The sequence below is a fragment of the Euprymna scolopes genome, chromosome 43, assembly GCF_053919585.1.
Source record: "Euprymna scolopes isolate OS-2025 chromosome 43, ASM5391958v1, whole genome shotgun sequence".
NCBI lineage: Eukaryota > Metazoa > Mollusca > Cephalopoda > Sepiida > Sepiolidae > Euprymna > Euprymna scolopes.
This window is the reverse complement of record NC_136524.1, coordinates 51,525,098-51,544,960: the sequence shown is the minus strand read 5'-3', so window position 1 is coordinate 51,544,960 and position 19,863 is coordinate 51,525,098. Positions and strand designations below refer to the sequence as shown.

The window sequence follows — 19,863 nt, the reverse complement described above, 5'->3', positions numbered from 1 at the left end:
AAATTGATGCTTCGAATTTTTATAAAACTTTCTGAAAAGTTGTAACTAACTGATTTCTTTCTATATAATTTTGCTTGTCTATACTTAATCGCTTTGGCTTTCAAGCGCACTTGGTGCGTATTTTATTTTATTCAAATTACAACAACGTTTCTATATGAACTCTTATCCTTGACTATATTTAAGCACATTTTTGGACCGGGCAACGCTGGGCGCGTACTAATGAGTATATACACAATAACTGAAAAGCTTGTGTTAAAAAATGCATATGAATTTTAAGAATGACAGAATTAAGGAGTTAAGTCCAGCTATTATTTTCTGCCTTGCAACTAAAAAAAAAAATTAAAAAAAAAAAAAAAAAAAAAATGAATGAAAAATCCGAATGCAAAACGCTGTAAATTCGACTTTACAAACACTAATGTTTCAAATATTAAGATTCAACCGTTAAAAAAAGCTTAGCGTAAGGATACGAAGAGAATATCACATTACTTTAATAAAATGATTTGGAGCGTATTAAGGCGACGGTATGCAACACTTTTCGTGGTTATAATTTAACAATTTCTTCAATGGCGTTGATAACGTTCTGCATTAGGACTCTCGAAATGTAAGCAGGGAATTCTGAGTTCGACCGGAGTTTTCATTCTGAGTTTTCATTTTCACACATCTTTTGGTCGAACGTTATTTTAAAGAACAATTCACTTAAAACAGACTTTATCGCAGAATAGTGATTCATTTCTTTCTGGAAAATAACAAAAATAGGAACCAAAGAACTAAAGTCACAATCTAGTGGGTGCGGCCATTTTTATTTCCCTGTTTCCTCTTTCTCACAAATGAAGTTGCGAGTCTATCTCTACTCTCGTTATTTTTTATGGCAGGTGCTCGACTAAACACGTACGCCTCACCCCTGCAGAACATTCACATGGTATGTAAATTAGTTATTCAGACGACATTGCGACCAGAAGGGAGGAGCTACAACTATTTCTTAATCTACTAAATCTAAAAGCAATCAATTAAATTTGAAGAGCGAAGATCAAATGCATAACTACATATGAATTAGACATTGATATCGGCGGTTTCAGAAGGAATGGGAAATCCGGGCTGTTGGACAATACCTCAATAATTCTTCTCAGTAGTCTAATCAAGAAATCTCGCTCTCATATGTAATCTATTAAAAATCATTTTTATACTTACAGACACTAATGTTTTATGCTTACGCAATCATTAGTGTAGGAAGTGACACTTATTGCCAGTCAGCAGATTCGAACCCAGTTACAAAGTCACCTTCGACTCCGTAGGTTGGTATTCTTCCAATAGGTGTTAACTTATGTACCTAGAAGTTTCATTTTTCTGGGTTTTTTTTTTTTTTTTCATTTTTATTTGCTGACGGTTCATCTATCAAGATCCGAGAGCCACTCAAGGATAAAGATAAAAGAAATGGACAGTTAGGCATTCATATCATGCACAGGAAGATTGAAAACAGAGTGAAATGATAGGTCCTGAACTGGCATCTAAGCTTCAGCCTCTGTCCCATCGACGAAACGTTGCATCCCTCTGCCTGTTCTACAAGTATTTTAATGGTGAATGCTCTGACGAACTGCAGACACTTGTGCCCCCACGACGTAGACACCATCAACAAACCCGACAGGCAGCTAAATACCACCCCCACACAGTAGAGATCCCTAGATGTAAAAGATCTTTCTACTCCAGTAGTTTCTTCCCCAGAACCGCTAGACTCTGGAATTCCATTCCAGGTTCCTGCTTCCCTAACTGTACTGACATGCAGAAGTTCAAGTGCAACGTGAACAGACACCTTGCTGCCCAAATCCCAACATAGTTCCCCAGTAGTTGCTGCCCCTGATAGTAGCCCCCTACACCAAAGTGGCAATGCGTCTTGTTTGGGGGTGAAAATGTAATAAAAAAAAATAAAAATGAGCAAAATAAATAAATACTTAAGAGCGCTTGATTAGCCAAGAAATCGCCCATCTTTTTCAATCAGATTGATGGATTGCCTGCTCGTGGAGAACCCACCGCCATGCACATTTCTCATCGCAGTGACTTAGTCCACAATATGTTCTAGACTACATTGCACTGTAGAGAATCTACATTTTATAAAGTCTTTGTATAACGACTTGAATTCAAATTTCAAAGGCAAAAGTCAGTACCATGGTTTAATTGTGCTCTAAACAGAAACATTAATTTCGAACACACTTCTACCTTAAAGAACCTACTTGATTTTATACGCCGGGCCCTCCTGCTTGTGGAGTAATAAAACCTCTTCAAACGTACTTAACGATTTTAAGCTATATAAGAGTGTTTACTTTGATTAAAATCTGACTTCAAATTTAATCGATTTTTTTCGATTATTGATATTTATTCGAGACATTCCGATACAAAAACTATTCCAATAACACTCTCAGACAAAGTACATTTGTGCAAAATTTTTAAACAATCGGCCAAGCCTTTTCGGAGTTCATAGGTAACTCACAAACAAAATGTTACACATATATTCGATTAATATTTTTGTTAACTATATTATTGAAAAATAGTATTTAATACCTACAATTTATAGTGATCTATTATTTTTAGAAACAAATATTACTATAACAACGTTGCTGATTTAAATATTTTACCGCAGTTTCGATTCGACTTGGTTTCGTAGAATTTATATATAACACACTAAGGGGCGCATTTAATTAAAAGTCCATACGACAAACTCATTAAGTGAAAAACAAAAATGTTAAATTGATTGCATGTAAACCTACACCACAAAGACACTTTACCATAGCCGGCGCTACCTACCTCCGAACACACTAAGAGGCGGAAGGTGGAATGGGGTCGTTTTAACATTTGCGTTTAGACAGTAAACAAGTTTTCAACCTTGGGGTTGATATGTTCGCTAAATCTAACCACAATGAGGTGTCGTGAAACGACGAAACTGCTACACATTGATCCCCCCCATCTCTTCTCGTGCTACTTTTCAAACATCTCTTTTCCTGAATGCGCCTCTTGCGCAAGGTTTTACAATTGCTTAAATATAATTAAAAGAGCAAAGGCATTCAGACGCTTTTTTTTTTTACAAGGTAGTCACCACTTATCAAGGCCCGGAAACCACGCGGGGATAAGGGTTATTGCGTGTACATTACGTTAGTGTTGGAGATTTGATAAAGTGTCTTAAGGAGGCGGTTCATCAGGCATTTGTTCACATTGGACTTTAAGATATTCAGGTTTTAGTCAGGTGGGAAACAGGCAACCGGAACAGATTCCACAGGCGTGCAGTTCTAAGAAAGAAGCTTTGTTCATGGAATCTACGTTTTGATTTAGGCACAGATAAGGAGTGGGGAAAATTATTGACGGTGGTTTCAGCTAGGCGGGGTATTTATCATGAAAGATTGGCGAGGGTGGGGGACCAGAGATTGGAGTTCAGACGAGCACCTGCCATGAAAACTAGATCAATAATTCCCTCACTCTTTATGTGCCTAAACGTAGATTCCATGAACAAAGCTTTCTTAGAACTGCACGCCTGTGGAACTGTCTTCCGTTTTCCTTCTTTCCAGCTAACTACAATCTGATTGAAGTCCAACGTAAACAAGTTCTTGATAAGCAGTTCCACTTAAGTTAATAAATTTACCGAATTTCCATTACTAACGATTACTAGATTGTCCAATCGTACACTCTTAACCCTTATCCTCGAGTGATATCTGGGCCTTGATCAGTGGTGATGCCTATGTAAAAAAAAAAAAAAAAAAAAAAGATAGCAATTCAACGTGTGTGTGTGTGTGTGTGTGTGTGTGTGTGTAGAGTTTCTCCATGTTTGGACGATGTTCTTTCTCCATAATTTATCGTTCAAAAAAATTTTTTTTTTATTTGGAATTTGAAACAATCCATGTGAAATGGCGTTTTTTTTAAAGAATGTTTATAGTTCAGTCGTTGGTTTTTCGGATGCCACCTATCATTTATGTGCGCCAAAATGAAGCTGTTAAAACTTCTTATAAACAGGGCGACGACGAATGATGGAGTCGAAGTTGTCGGACAAATTAAACTTAAAAAAAAAAAAAAAAAAAAAAAAAAAATTAAAAATAATGTGGGTGGGGGATATTAAGAACTTTATCACAGGAACATCCATCAACTACAATCAAGTTTAATGGCGTAAAACTTACGTACACGTGCGTTGCCCTAAAGGAAAAAAAAAATCAAATCAAAGAGCTCATGAAATTCGTGCTCCCGCCCCGAAGTACGTATAAATATATGGTGCTAGTGCACGAAATGGGATCCCAAATTTCTGGTCTATTTCTTATAATAGCACCATGGATAAAATTATCTGAACAGAATAGCTTTGCACCACTTATGGTTCCAGCTTTTTTTTTTCAAAGTCTATTACATAATTTTGATTTTAGAAAATGTCAAATTTAAAATAAGGGGTTTTAGACACTTATTCACAAGATTCCCTGAATTCCAATTTTGTCTAATATATTTGGACCAAATTTAATGCAAATCTGAAATATTTAAATTTTAAAATGATTTGTGCCCATATGTTCCTAAAAATGCTATAAAACATTTTAAAAGAAACTGAAATTTGGAAATTATTAATAACGTTGGAAATTATTTTATTTAAACTAATTCCAAAAATAATGCTTGAAAGCTTGTGTGAATTGTTTTAATTTTAATACCAGCCGAAAAAGAAAAGAAAAAAAAAAAACAGTTGGCGCCCAGGGGAAATAACTCAAACCGGTTTATAACAAATCGATGTCGGTAAAAACAAATTAAATGTTATCAATACAAATCAAGTTTAAATTTAAAAACAATTCTCTCAGTATAAACAATAACTAAAACACCGCTATTTAATAAAATCGATTTTCCGTAATATAATATGCAAATGAGGTCATCTCTTAATCGTCTTTTTTTTTCCACATGGAGTTTACCACTTATCAAGGCCCAATGGCCACTCGGGGATAAGGGCCATTGTGTGTACAGTAGTCAATGGAATAGTGTAGCAATAGTATTGGAGAATTGATAAGGTGTCGTTACTTAGGGGGTCGGTTCATCAGGAATTTGTTTGTGTTGGACTTGAAGACATCCAGGTTGAAGTCGGGAGGGAAACAGGCAAGCGGAACAGAGTTCCACAGGCGAGCAGTTCTAAGAAAGCTATTTTTGCAAGAATCATACTATATATAGGAATGAATGAAATAAAGTAATGGCCCTTTTGTATATATTAATCAAATTGTGAACAGACAGGAATACGAATATTATATATATAAAGGTTAAAAACTTCAAAGACTATATATATATATATATATATATATATATATATATATATATATATATATATATGTGTGTGTGTGTGTGTGTTTACAATGGTGATATTTTTAAATCAACGCATTTCAGGTGAAACATTACATTTTAAAAGAATGTTAAATTTGGAAATTATTAATTGGGGTTTAGTACCTATTGCTAAAGTCTCACAAAAATCTGGGATATGGGAATTTTTAAAAGGGTATACACTTTAGCCTCTTTTCCACGAAATTAAATTTAAATATTTCCCAAACTACCCAAGATTATGCCTAGAAATTTTATTCGAAACTCATAATGGTCACTTAATAAGTTAAAGAGTGAATGCTGTATATACAAAAAATATATACTTACCTAATTTTATAAACAGAGATAATGAATACGTAAGCGTTTGTATCATTACATAGATATGTACTCTTCCATATGTAACAAGGCATAGACGTGCGTATGCAAATTCAGAGGAATGTGCAAAGGAAAAAAAAGCTATAAAAAGAGCATGTGCACAGACCGATGATCACGTTCACCACATTGGAGAACATGTTAGAGACGTGGGTGACGTCAGGCCGTAAGGAGAAGTCACGCGTGGTGGGAGAATGAGAAAATAAATGTCGATATATAAGTGAAAGTGTCTGTGTGCGTGTGTGTGTCTGTACATTTCCCTACACAATATCTGTCAATTTTAAGTCTACAGACTCGAAATTTGATATACAGGGTACTGAGATTTGGGAAAATCGATGTGATTGGTATTCGGCCAGAAATTTGGCTGTTAAGGGATCAAAGTTCAACAATTTGGCCTTTGAAAACTCTACCAAACTCTTCCGCCAATTTTAGGTCTAAACACTTGAAATTTTAGATATAGGTTCCTTGGACATGGATCTAACTTAATAACTTGATTTGAGACCAAAACAATAAATGTTAACGGGTCAAATTTAAAAAATTGACTGCTTTTTTTTTTGCTCAACATACACCTCCAAATACCCGGGCAACGCCGGGCTGAAATGCTAGTATATATATATATATATATATATATATATATACTAGCGTTCCGATTCCCAATTGATATGAATAACTCGTCTCAAATAAGCTCTCCAGTTTGACCAGCTTCCGAGTCTGACCTTCACTCTTGAATTGAAATTGGAAGATTTCCTTACCTATATCAAATCTGTTGGCAAAGGTCGCCGGACAAATGGTTACATCATTCTACCACTGCAGAAGGTATCTAACTCCCAACGCAATCCTCTGCATGTGTAAGAGCCAGATATGTCCTAAAATAGAGTATCGTTGCCACATCTGGGCAGGACCCGCTCGGGGACCCTATCCTACGTGATAGAGTTCAAAACTGGTTTCGAAACCTAGTAAGTGATGTCCTTTTATTTTCCCTGTAATCTCTTTCGCATCCCTATTCTATCGTTATTTTTATAAGTTCTCGTCTAAGCTTAAATCTATGATCCCACTCTGCCAAATCTTCAAGACCCCCCACTATAAAAACAAAAAAACATTAGTCTTACTACAATCACTATTAACAATTTCCCCCACTCTCTGCACCCAAATCTAAACGCAAATTCCATAAAGCTTCTTTTCTAGAACTCCTAACCCTAACCCGCCTATGAAACAGTTTCATTGGTGTGTGTTCCAGCTGACTACAATATGGCCGTCTTCAAGTTCAATGGACACAAATTCTTGTTGATCCGTCCTCTTTAAATCAAATTCTACCCAATTTTCCACTACTAACGTTTACTCCACTGCTATCTCAGTTACCACCGTACACTCATTAACCCGTATCCAGATTGGCCTTTAGGCCTTGATAAGTGGTGACTACCTTGTAAAGAAAAAAAAAAATCTGTTTGGACATTTTGCTGACAATTTTTAACCAAGAAAAAAACATTTATGGAGTTAAGATAAATAAGATTGGGTAAAAAAAATTCAAAACGCTGTCATCTCCAGTGAATATGCCAGATGGATGTTCGTCCGTCAGAACGACAAGGATTATCTGGAGCAACACACACACACACACACACACACACACACACACAGTAGTACGATAAAATTTTCGTCTTAAAGAAAACACTACAGCTTTATTTTAAAACTTAAAAAATCAATTCAGGTAACTTGATTATGTAGTAGAACTGATATCTATTCAATGTAGCTGCCTTCAGCCTCAATCACCACCTTAATACACGTCTGGAACTGGGAGCATGCCTTTTCTAAAAGCACCAGTAGAGCTCGACGAATACTCTGGATGGTGTTGATCAGGCTGGCTTTGGTGTTGTAGGAGGTCATGTTAGTGATGTTCTCGACACATGGTCAAACGAAGTAGTCCATGGGTTCAGGTCAGGAGAGGAGAGGCGCCAGTGAGAGAAAGGATACGAAGTCGTAGCACTCCTGAAGCCAAGCCTGGGGGTCTCTTTGGACTTGTGGACTGGCGCCAAGTCCTGCTGCCACACTCAAGGTCTGCCAGCAGCCACCTGATTGCACCAGGGGATCATCACACTCTTCAGCACATCCAGGTACACTTTCACTGTGTTGACTTTCAAGCTGACTTCGAAAATTCGAGGTAGCATGATGTGGCCATCACTTAAAACCACACCAAATACCATAACAGTACGTCGTCCAATGCACTGAACTGTACCCTTAAGCATTGAATCATCCAGATGTGTATTTTGAAGGTGCTAGCAATGGTCCTGTTGTAATAACTTGGATCGGTAGCACTCTTGGGATTTGTACACAATTGGCCAACTAGTATTTCTACCAAACGGAAAAGGAATCATGTCTTTTCTATGGCGACAATTGTAGCGTTCCACCCAAGATTTCACACCAAACAAGGCATATTGCCACTAGAAACGTAAGCACATACTATTTGGAATCGTGCCTAACAGGGAACTGAGGCGAGTTGGGCAGGAAGAGGTCTGTTCACGACATTCTTATCTCTTGGTAGCTCAAATGGTAGGAAACGCAGGAGCGCTAAATGTTTTGGTTTCTATTCTAGCTGATGGCACCCTAGTCATTTAAAAAAAAAAAAAATTTTTTTTAATCAATATTATATAGGAGATGCAATATTCAACAGAATTGGCTCTAATAAATTAAAATATATTTAAGCGTATTTTACAACTGGGCGCCCTCTGCTAGTCAAAGAAATCTCTTAAGATTTTAAGAAAAACAGATATTGGTGCAGCTTTTGGACCAGACAAAACTAGCTTCTGACGACGTGGAATTATGTAAACAACCGTCAAAATCAAAACGAGGCGGCGTCTCGACAGAAAAAAAATAAAATAAAAAAACGGAACCTTTAAAATAAGAAAAACACTCACCGTATGCTTATTTTTACCAAAAAAAAAAAAAAAAAAAAAAAATGCTGAAACAAGTTTTTTTTTTTTTTTTTCCATACTTAGTCAGCTTTTGAACCCAACAAAACCCGAAGAGTTTTTTTTGTACCTTAACGTAAATCCAAACAAGGCGGCATTCAAAAAAAAAAAAAAAAAAAAAAAAAAAAAATTGAACCAACATTTAAAGCATAAACCTCATGATTTTTTATGAGAAAGTTAAATTAATTTTTTTGGTACTTATCAATATTTTGAATCAGATAAAAACCGAACCATTTTTATTTTGCTTCAACCCTGACCTAACTTACCTACTTTATTGATTTTAGTGAGTTTTTTTTTTATTGTTGACTATTCTGTTGGAAATTGCTTAAATCATAAATCAAGAATTTCCAAGTTCACTTTACATTTCTAATCTTCTGTTTGGACAAACGTTTCGGTATCTTTCAGCTGTTTATGTAAACAGTATGAAAAGGCCGAACGAATTTTTTTTGTCTAGTTCAAAAGCTGGACCAGAATCGAAAAAAAAAAAAAAAAAAAAATGTTCCAAATTATGCTGTGAATATTATGAAGTGGTGAAAAGTGTTGACTTACCTGTAATATACATCCCCACTTGCCGTTGTGTCAACGTCGGCAAGAAACGGGGCGATCATTTTGTAAGGTGATGGTATAATTAGATTCGCCTGATACATTGGAAGTTCGGTTTCAAAAGTGATATGTCCATTAATATTTATCTGTAAATAATAAACAAATGTATATGTTATAACTTATATAAACGTATAGATTAGTGTTGGGACGATTCCTAATTTTTATACGATTCCGATTCCAGGAAAATATTGATTAACGATTCCGATACCAAGTACGATTCCGATTCCTAGGGAATTATTGTTTTGAAATATACCAGGTAGTTTTATACTTATGGTCGGTAGTTCCCAAATATGTTCCCTAACTTTGGAAGAGATATTTTATGTCTACACCGTCGTGTTTTGGTTTAAATAAAATTATTATATAGTAAACTAAACGGAAAAATTAGCAAAATTTATTTTAGAGAAAATTTATTTTACTTAATTGGAATACAGAAAAAAAAACAAAGAAAATAGAATTTATCCTTCAGAGCAAAAACAAATAAAATATAATTTATATAACAGAACAAAAACAAGGAAATTAGAGAAATTAACACGATTCATTATTTTGATCCTCATAATTTACAGATTTAATGAATTAAATAAAAAAAATATAGCGGAAGAGAAAGAAAATATATACTAATTAAATATAAAAAAAGATAAATATTTAATTTAATGATTTATAAATGAACGTGCGTAATGAAAAAAAAAACAATATACCACGTGACATGGCGCTGTAGATACAAAATAACCCTTCCAAAGTTAACGACCATATTTGAGAAATACCATTAATCGAAAGTTTGTGTTTTATACCAAAAGGTAGGTATAGCGAAAAGTTACAATTAAAGGAATTTCAAAAACGATTTTTTGTTTGGCTATTGATAGTTGTATTTGTGACGACAGTTCTTCAGACCTCCATAATTCACAAAGAGTAGTTAACACCTATTGTTTTTTCTTACTTTTTCATTACTTTTACACGTTGTTTCTAACGTGAAGAATAAGTTTAGCCAAACTAATTTTGAAATAGGGTATATCAAAGGAACACATAAAAATGATACCACTATAAAAAAACAAATGAAATACTAGATAAAATTAAGCAAAAATAGTTACCAAAATTACAGAAAAAGATAAAACAAAACAGAAAATGGTGAAGTTTGAGTGAAATGAATTATTGAAAGAAAATTAATTGAACTAATAGAAATGTTAAATAAAAAAATGTCACATTTCAATATTTTTTTAATAATTAAATTCTCAGGGTTATCGAAATTAAAAATTAAGTGATTTTTTTTAATTAGACTTATTTCGAAGCTTGTTACCTTGAAAAATACATTTTAAACCCTGTTTTTTTTATAAATAAATTGAAAAAAAAACGCAATTAAAAAAATTTAATTGATATTTGAAACTTTAAAAACATTAAACATTGAAAAATTACTTATCTCACAAATTAACGTCCAATAAAGTAGATCCAGTCTTCATACAGGAATTCGGTTATAATAAATATATCTTTCCCAAACTTAAAAATTAAATCTTTTTTTTGGTGAGAGAGTGCTTTAAAATCACCGGGGAATGCCGCCTAAAATTTTAAAGAAGTAAATTTTAGGAGTTTAGTGCCTTTCAAAGACAGTTATCATAATTTATTATCCTTTAATTTCCTTTTTTCCTCCCCCACACCTTTCCACGTGGTTCAGTAGTTAACCAGTGCTCCTGTTGCTGTCAGTCAGCTATCTTTACCTAAGTTTTACTTTCTAGTTAAAAGAATTTTTCATGAATAGAATCAGCATTTTTAAAAATTATTTTTTTAGTTGTATGTATTGTATTTACTCTTTGAAGTTAAGGAAGGTTAAAAAAATTGGTGACTTCGGCAAAAAAAAAAAAGACACTGCGATTTCGACCCTCACTAATAAAACTGCTCTGAGTGACTAGTTGGTAATGTTTTGTTCCTTTTCTTTTTTATTTTGCTCCTCCAATTCATTTGGATGCTTCATAGTTAAATGTTTTAACATGTTGGTTGTGGTCATGTTAGATGGTTTTATTCCTCGCGATATTTTAATTTGACAGACTTTGCAAATGGCTTTCAACTCATGATCTTCATCAACTTCAAAAAGTTTTCATGCAAGACTTTTTTTGGACTTTGAGGCCATATTAGAAAATTCAGTTTATCTGTAAACAAATAAATTACTATTAAATTTTGTTTTAAAGCTAGTCACTTATTTGGATAATTAATTGAAAATAATCCGCTAAAAAGACAAAAAAGAAAAAATATAAAGGGATGGAGCGGTAAATTATACCAACCAGTAGTTAACAAAAAAACTTATAGAATTTAATTTTTGAAACCAATGTAAAAAAGTTTACATAATGAAATGCAAATATGCATTTCTTTTGAATTTTTTTTTGGTTGACTGTGTTCAATTCATACATGGTTGATGCGGTTCAATATTGCTAAACTATAAGTCTTAAGTAAAATTCTATTTATAAATACTTTTTAAAATGAAATTAATTAATCGTAAATATTATTTAGACATAAAAATTAATTGATTACAAAACCTTTAAAAAAAATATATATTAATTTCTTTTTCGTTCGGCAAAAAACTGCGCAAAACACTTAATTTTCAATTTAAAATTCTAGAAAAAAGATTATATTATTCTGCTTTTAATATAATCTAATTCAGGGTTTTATCTTTCTGGAGAAAAAAATTAAAAAAATGGATTTTATTTCAATGAAATTTAAAAAAACAAAACAACTTGACTGAATTGAATTAATTACCCTTAAATTAACGAAGGGGTTATTTAATAACTTTTGGTTTGGAAGAGATAGGTATGGGGTCAGTTTTTTTGAAACTTCAAAAGAAGCCGACTACTGTCCAAATTTTGCGAAATAATACAACGTGATCAATTTCATTTTAGAGATATTTCTTTCAAAAACCTTTTAAAAAAAGAAAAAAAGTATAGTGTTCTATTAAACCTTTTACTGTTTAAATAATTTGACTTTGCTTGTTTTAAGAAAATATAAGTTGAAAAAGCATTTTCATTCACTATTAGAAGATTTGTCAGTAAAAAAAAAACAGTCGCCAAAAAGATAAGCGTTTTTTTTTTAATTTTTACTCGCAATGTAGAGCCCTGCATACTTCTTTTCAAGTTAACTCTTTTGTAGTTTTGATCACAATAGATCTGAATGAATGAACCTTGTAAGGGAGGGAGCACTAAGCATTGCCCTGTTAATAATGAATTTCTTTGGTTTCTTTTTATAACATGCTACATTTCTCTCTTGCAGTTAGAAATATCAGGAATTTTTTTTCTTTTTTTCAACATCAGACTAAAAGAATCGTAATGAAGGAATCGGAAAATTAAGGTATTTTTTAACGATGCGATTCCGATGCCTCCCAAAATACATGATTCTTACGATTAACGATTCCGATTCTGATTAATCGTCCCACCACTAGTATAGATGACAGACTACAGATGACTGCCATGGGACGATTCCGATATAATTACCGATTCTGTTCTATGTTCCATATTCTGATACGATCACCAATTCCGTTTCTACAATCGCCTAAAAATACGCACTTCATCTTTAGGGAGGCGTAGCAAAGAATTCCCAACAACTTTTAAATGTCGGTCTAATTTTCTTTTCAATTTGAGACACAGTTTTCATTTGTGTTGTATGTTAGATCAACTAATGAGATTTTCACCTATATTTTTCGATCGTCTTAGAAAATACAAAGTTAAAAAAAAAAAAAAAAAAAAAAAATTGTTTTTGGAATCTGAAATTAGACTCGAATTTGTCAGATTCCGATACCCCCCCCCCCGATCCACTTTTTGCCAATTTGGAATAATCATGCCAGCACTACTGCTTTGGCATTGCAAATTTCATAAATATATAAATTTACAAAATGTATGTAAATTGTTAAGCATAATTTTAGGAGGAAAACAATACAAGAAACTAGTACACAAGAAAATTTAATATATATTTGGATTATTTGGACAACTCTTCTCATCTTGAGTGTTATTTTCACAACGTTTTGGTCGATGTAACCTCCGACCTTCTTCATGTGCATCTTTTGAGATAATGATTGATAATTCATATTATTTGGATTCTTCAGACTACTGTTCTCATCTTGAGTGTTATTTTCACAACGTTTTGGTCGATGTAACCTCCGACCTTCTTCAGGTGCATCTTTTGAGATAATGATTGATAATTCGTATTATTTGGATTCTTCAGACTACTGTTCTCATCTTGAGTGTTATTTTCACAACGTTTTGGTCGATGTAACCTCCGACCTTCTTCAGGTGTATCTTTTGAGATAATGATTGACAATTCGTATTATTTGGATTCTTCAGACTACTGTTCTCATCTTGAGTGTTATTTTCACAACGTTTTGGTCGATGTAACCTCCGACCTTCTTCAGGTGCATCTTTTGAGATAATGATTGATAATTCGTATTATTTGGATTCTTCAGACTACTGTTCTCATCTTGAGTGTTATTTTCACAACGTTTTGGTCGATGTAACCTCCGACCTTCTTCAGGTGCATCTTTTGAGATAATGATTGATAATTCGTATTATTTGGATTCTTCAGACTACTGTTCTCATCTTGAGTGTTATTTTCACAACGTTTTGGTTGATGTAACCTCCGACCTTCTTCAGTTTTTTCATGTTAAACTCAAATCCTGATTTATTTGCTTCGCTATCTCAAATTAGACTAGACTGTTGACCAACATGATCATTGTTATGACAGTTTTCTGAGCATTGCTACTTCCGTGATGGCTCTCGAAAAATGGTGACACTATCGCTACAGAACCAACAGACTCCCACTATGTTTTTTTTTTAGAGCCCATCCCCCATAACGGCTTAGAAACTCTATCTACCTCCCACATAGCAACCTTTAGAATATCAGAGGGAGGCCAACAGGTGCTACACCTTGCCCAAGGTTAACTTTGGGATGTGCAAGGCAAGGGCATTCATCCTCCTGGGATATAATACTCGCTTATCTGAATATATACGGCATCTGATGTTCCCTAATGTTCACTCATCTGGTACTAGCCAGGCCTAACGTTGCTTAACTTTAGTGATCTGATGAGCATTGGTTTGTCGATGTGATTATGCCGTAATCTCAATTTACTTGAGCATTATATCTGTTTTCGAAAATGGTCACACCTGGTAGCCAATTAGTTAAGGCGATACTGACTAAAAGTGGTCCCTAGCTTTAAGACACGTTCAATTTCTGTCATTTTTTCCTGTTGTCATTTTATATATAAAAAGCCCGAAATAGCATCGTCGACGCTCGGTGTTTGTTTAGAGATTCAACTGGACGCATTTTCATATCCATCACGTGATGAGAAGTTAATCTTTATATATTTCAAACAGATTTAATAATTGGACAAATTTCACTGAAGGAAGCTAGCAACTTTCTTATACAAGAAACGATTAGATTTAAAAACGAAGAAGGTGGAAGACACGCGAGAAGGAATAACAAGTGATGAGGGGAGGGGGAATGGATGACACATGAAAAAAAAAATGGAGTGAATAAATTTTGATTTTTGTTAGAATATTGTTATACTTTAAAATTTCATTCTGAGTATTAAAATTAACTAGTTTGTTAAAATAAAAACTGTTGCCCTTTAACTGTCCTATGAAATTTGAGTTTTTTTAAAATTTACATTGTTAAAAAAAACACATGAGAAAATGATTCTTTATGGAGAATTGATTAATCCTTCCCTCTCTAAGGTTTCTTGAAACAAAGATTACACGAAACAATATAACCCGATCTCATGTGATGTTTCTAGCAAAAAGAGTAAAATATACGTGTGTGTGTGGGGGGGGGTACTTAAGACAGATTGGAATGCCTGTGTGCAAATTTTTACCTTTTACCACCCCTGTCCCACCTCCATTCACCGCGGAAAGATGCGACACAAGGTCGGAAAGTAGGAAATAGAAAGCACCGAACTTTGCAAAACGTTATCGAGCCAACAAAACCCATTAGTTTGATTATAAGATGTGCTAGATATATTTTTTTTGGGGGGGGGGAGAAAAAGAAAGACATCCATAATTACGTTCTGTTTAAAAATGGTGGACCCTTAACTTAAGTCAGTTTGTCATACTGAATTGGTCTCGCATAACTATTGCACATTAAAAACAGAAAACTTGATAAATTCTGGAGTTACTTTGGATTATTTTCCGTAATTTTTTAATACTAATTTCAGCATGTCACGTAAGTACGTACTGTTTTCACCTGAAATGTTATTTGGATTATTCAGATTACTGTTCTCGTCTTGAGTGTTATTTTTCCAGAGTGCTACAAAATTATTCCCACAGAAACAGCTGAAGAAAATCAGTGATTACATCGACCGAAACGTTGTGAAAATGAGAATAGTCCAAAATAACCGAAATTAAAATACATATTTAATTCATAAATTCTTTGCAAAGAAGTTTAAAACTTTGCATTTATTCGTATAAATGGATGAACATTAACATCGAGAGGAGGGGGAGGAGGAGCTAACCACCCTCTCCCATCCTTATTTTTCATGCCTGTCAGTAAAAACTAGTGAACGAGATTAGTTTAAAGTTTTTAGGAAGTTATGTTTGTTTGTTTTTTTTAAATTAAATTACTTTTTAATTAAATTCCTGTTAATAGTTACGGAACTATTGCACAATATATAAACAAAATAGGACAATAAAATTAGAAATGAATAACACCAAGCATTAATGAACTGTTTAAACAATAACGCAAATTAAGCATTCAGACAGCTGTCCTTAAACCGTACATCTCTACTCACACGGTTCCAAATAGTAGCCATTTATTTCTAAGTGGCGATATGCCTCGTTAGGGGTGAACGCGAGTGAAAAAAAAAAAAAAAAAAAAAAAAAAAAACTAACATTGGGGAAAGAATAGTTATGTTCCGAACTTGTTTGAAATGTAAAGGAGAATTTTAATAGAACATTCGAATATCTATATATCTCATACAGAGATCCAGTGTTAGCCCCAGGGAGAGGGTCCCCTTAATTTTTGAGAACTTAGCAACAAAAAATAAATACTGTTATTTTATAATAAAATAATGTATTTTAAAATATGCCGCGTCATTCGATTACAACAATAGTAACCCTTCTCCAATGTAATATAGGGCTGATAATTGAATAATTTTCGCATTTATTCATTTATAAGAAATGAAGGTGAACGAATTTATTGTAACAAATATTCTGGACGGATGATTAGATTAGAAAGAAAAAAAAAAAAGAACCCAAAAAACGGAAAAACAATATTAAAAAAATATAAACGCCATTACCAATTTTGAGAAATGTGCTAATTCCTCTACTTACAGTGTTTTGGCAACGTTCTCAGATAAAAGAAACGAGCCACACCCTAATGGTGTATATGGACACCATGTTTACATTAGTGAAAGTACCGAATGATCCTTAGGGAAAGAAAAAAAAATGTTCGAGCAAAATCATTCTTAAAGATGTTAAGAAAGAAAGGTTCCGTGTACAGTAAAGAAATGGACAAGAAGAGATATAGAGGAAGCGGCCAGATAAATAGGGGGGAACTGCCGCTAAGGGGGCGGCCAGATAAATAGGGGAGGGGGGGAACTGCCGCTAAGGGGGCGGTCAGATAAATAGGGGGGGACTGCCGCTAAGGGGGCGGCCAGATAGATATGGGGGGGAACTGCCGCTAAGGGGGCGGCCAGATAGATAAGGGGGGGGGGGGAACTGCCGCTAAGGGGGCGGCCAGATAGATAAGGGGGGGAACTGCCGCTAAGGGGGCGGCCAGATAGATAAGGGGGGGAACTGCCGCTAAGGGGGCGGCCAGATAGATAAGGGGGGGACTGCCGCTAAGGGGGCGGCCAGATAAATAGCGGGGGGGGGGACTGCCGCTAAGGGGGCGGCCAGATAAATAGCGGGGGGGGGACTGCCGCTAAGGGGGCGGCCAGATAGATAAGGGGGGAGGGAACTGCCGCTAAGGGGGCGGTCAGATAGATAAGGGGGGAGGGAACTGCCGCTAAGGGGGCGGTCAGATAAATAGGGGGGGACTGCCGCTAAGGGGGCGGCCAGATAGATATGGGGGGGAACTGCCGCTAAGGGGGCGGCCAGATAGATAAGGGGGGGGAACTGCCGCTAAGGGGGCGGCCAGATAGATAAGGGGGGGAACTGCCGCTAAGGGGGCGGCCAGATAGATAAGGGGGGAGGGAACTGCCGCTAAGGGGGAGGTCAGATAGATAAGGGGGGAGGGAACTGCCGCTAAGGGGGCGGCCAGATAGATAAGGGGGGAGGGAACTGCCACTAAGGGGGCGGCCAGATAGATAAGGGGGAGGGAACTGCCGCTAAGGGGGCGGCCAGATAGATAAGGGGGGGAGGGAACTGCCGCTAAGGGGGCGGCCAGATAGATAAGGGGGGGGGACTGCCGCAAAGGGGGGTACTGCCGCTTAGAGGGCTTCCAAATTAAGAGGGGTTACCACTAAGGGTGCTACCAGATAGAGAGGGGGTACCATGAGGTGCTACGAGACATGTAGTGAGAATAATTAAATATAGCCATGTACATGGTAAAAGATAAGAGGTAGAAAAAGGTCGAATAATAAAAACAAATATCGAGGTTCGAAATGAATATTCATTTCCTTAGTGTACTTTTTTTATCCACTCATTTATTTCTTCAGTTCATTATTTTCACAACTTGGTTCATTCATATTTGCAACTCAGCTCAAATTCAATTACCAACGAGCAGTTTCATTCATCCACTTCAGTAGTAATGATTTTGCAATAAACAAATCCTTGACTTTTAGAACTGTTCTCACATTTCTAGAAGAGGCTTATATTGTCGATCGGTTGGCCACACACGCTAAAGTGGTTTCTGAATAAATTTTTATATTTTAAACCAAATCCACTTACTCTGCGTTACCTGGTAGTACTTTTATGCAAAACAATGAAAAGAAAAAAAATGTAACGTTGTCGACCGTAGTTGGGGGCAACCTGAAGGCTCCCCTTTCATTGACTACTACACTGAGGTATAGGGAGGATATTCATTTTACAGGATTACTTAATTTACACCTGATTACTTAAGGATTAGTGGTAAGTAAAAGTACGTGGAGTAAAAGTGAGCATCGGGTTTACTTTCGGCAGCCTTTTGTTTAATCATCATCAGTCCTCTCATTCCGTGTGCGATGTTTCTGGCAAACGAGTAAAAAATATTTTTTGGGCCAAAATCTATCCACCTAAAAGTGAAGAGTATAGAAAGTTGACATTCTTTCGACAGTTTCGTAACGCACTGCCCTTATTTTGTCATTTAGTCCTCGCATTTCATGAGATGCTTCCGACAAAGGGGAAAGAATTACTGTTTTCCATAAAAAAAAAAAGCTCTCATCCTCTAAACAATGCTTGTCCTTTAAGTTTCATTGGCCAGATTTTACTTCTCATGCATACAGATATTTAAAATATATATATATATATATATATATATATATATATATATATATATATATAGCATTCTATAATAACATGGACAAAAGTAATCCAGTTTATAACTGCTATGCACTCGTTTATTTTTAGACTAAAAAAAATTATTAATTCGGGAGGAAACTGGTAACCGATGGGGATAACTATAATGGAAAACGCCATAGCGTCATCCATGAAAGTGCGACAAACAGACACACACACATTATATTATATATATATATATATATATATATATATATATATATATATATATATATATATAATAAACCTTAATTTTTTGATTCATCCAGCCTTGACAGGCGTGTTTTTAAATATTCTCTCCAGTGCTTTTCTTTTAATGATTTGGAATTCATTCCATTTGCGCTTTTTTCCAAGGAACTCTGCCTTTTGGATCATTTTGGACCATTTGGAATTTACCCATTGGATTGAAATTTTAAATTCGACCTTTTTGGATTTTACCATTTTTGGATTTTTACCCTTCACCGGACTATCCGTTCATGTGAAATCTTTTTATTATTTTTCTTTTGCCTCCTGTTCCCCTTACCTCACCTTTTTTTTTTTTTTAACCAAGTAAGATCTGTGACTTACTTGTAGTTTCATTAAATACTTCTATATGCAAAATCCGATCTTGCATTTTGCTAATTCCTGCCCTCTGATGATAAGGAGAGTATTTCTTCGAAACTCCGCGGATTAAGGACTATCCACTTATCTTGTGTTTCCTTTTTAAAAATTAAATATGTTTTTAACTCTTTTTCAAGATGTTTTTTAACATGTTTTATTAATCATTTGTTCATTATATATATATATATATATATATATAAATAATCAGAAAGAGAGAGAAAGATACACACACACAAACATACAAAAACAGACGGATACAGAAGCAAACAAACAAACAGAAACAGACAAAGACACACATAGAAACAGAAAGAGAGAGACGGCGATAGAAAAACACACAGGCATTTTTAATTGCGTTTAATTTAGTCGTTTACTAGAAATTAACGGTGGTTAATGAAACTGAGTGACCACCTAAGAGTTCAAAGCTCGAATCCAGCTCGTTCCATAAAAATCAATTAACTTAGGGGAGGGGATCAAGTGAGGGTCGTCAACATCATAAGTACTCAATTTCTTTCTAGAAATAATTCTGACAAAAATATCGGAGAACCCAATGCCAGCGATAGAATCTTCAGATTAATACGATA

The 19,863-nt window shown here is 35.0% G+C and overlaps 1 protein-coding gene across 1 annotated transcript in view; it reads right to left on the bottom strand.

Annotated features, from left to right (window-relative positions):
* LOC145268427 (uncharacterized) overlaps positions 1-19,863 on the bottom strand; it is a 346,335-nt gene that overhangs the window by 213,816 nt on the left and 112,656 nt on the right. The window contains exon 2 of the mRNA XM_080123988.1: positions 9,195-9,334. Coding sequence (XP_079980114.1) covers positions 9,195-9,334 — 140 coding nt within the window. The remainder of the gene's footprint in view (positions 1-9,194; positions 9,335-19,863) is intronic.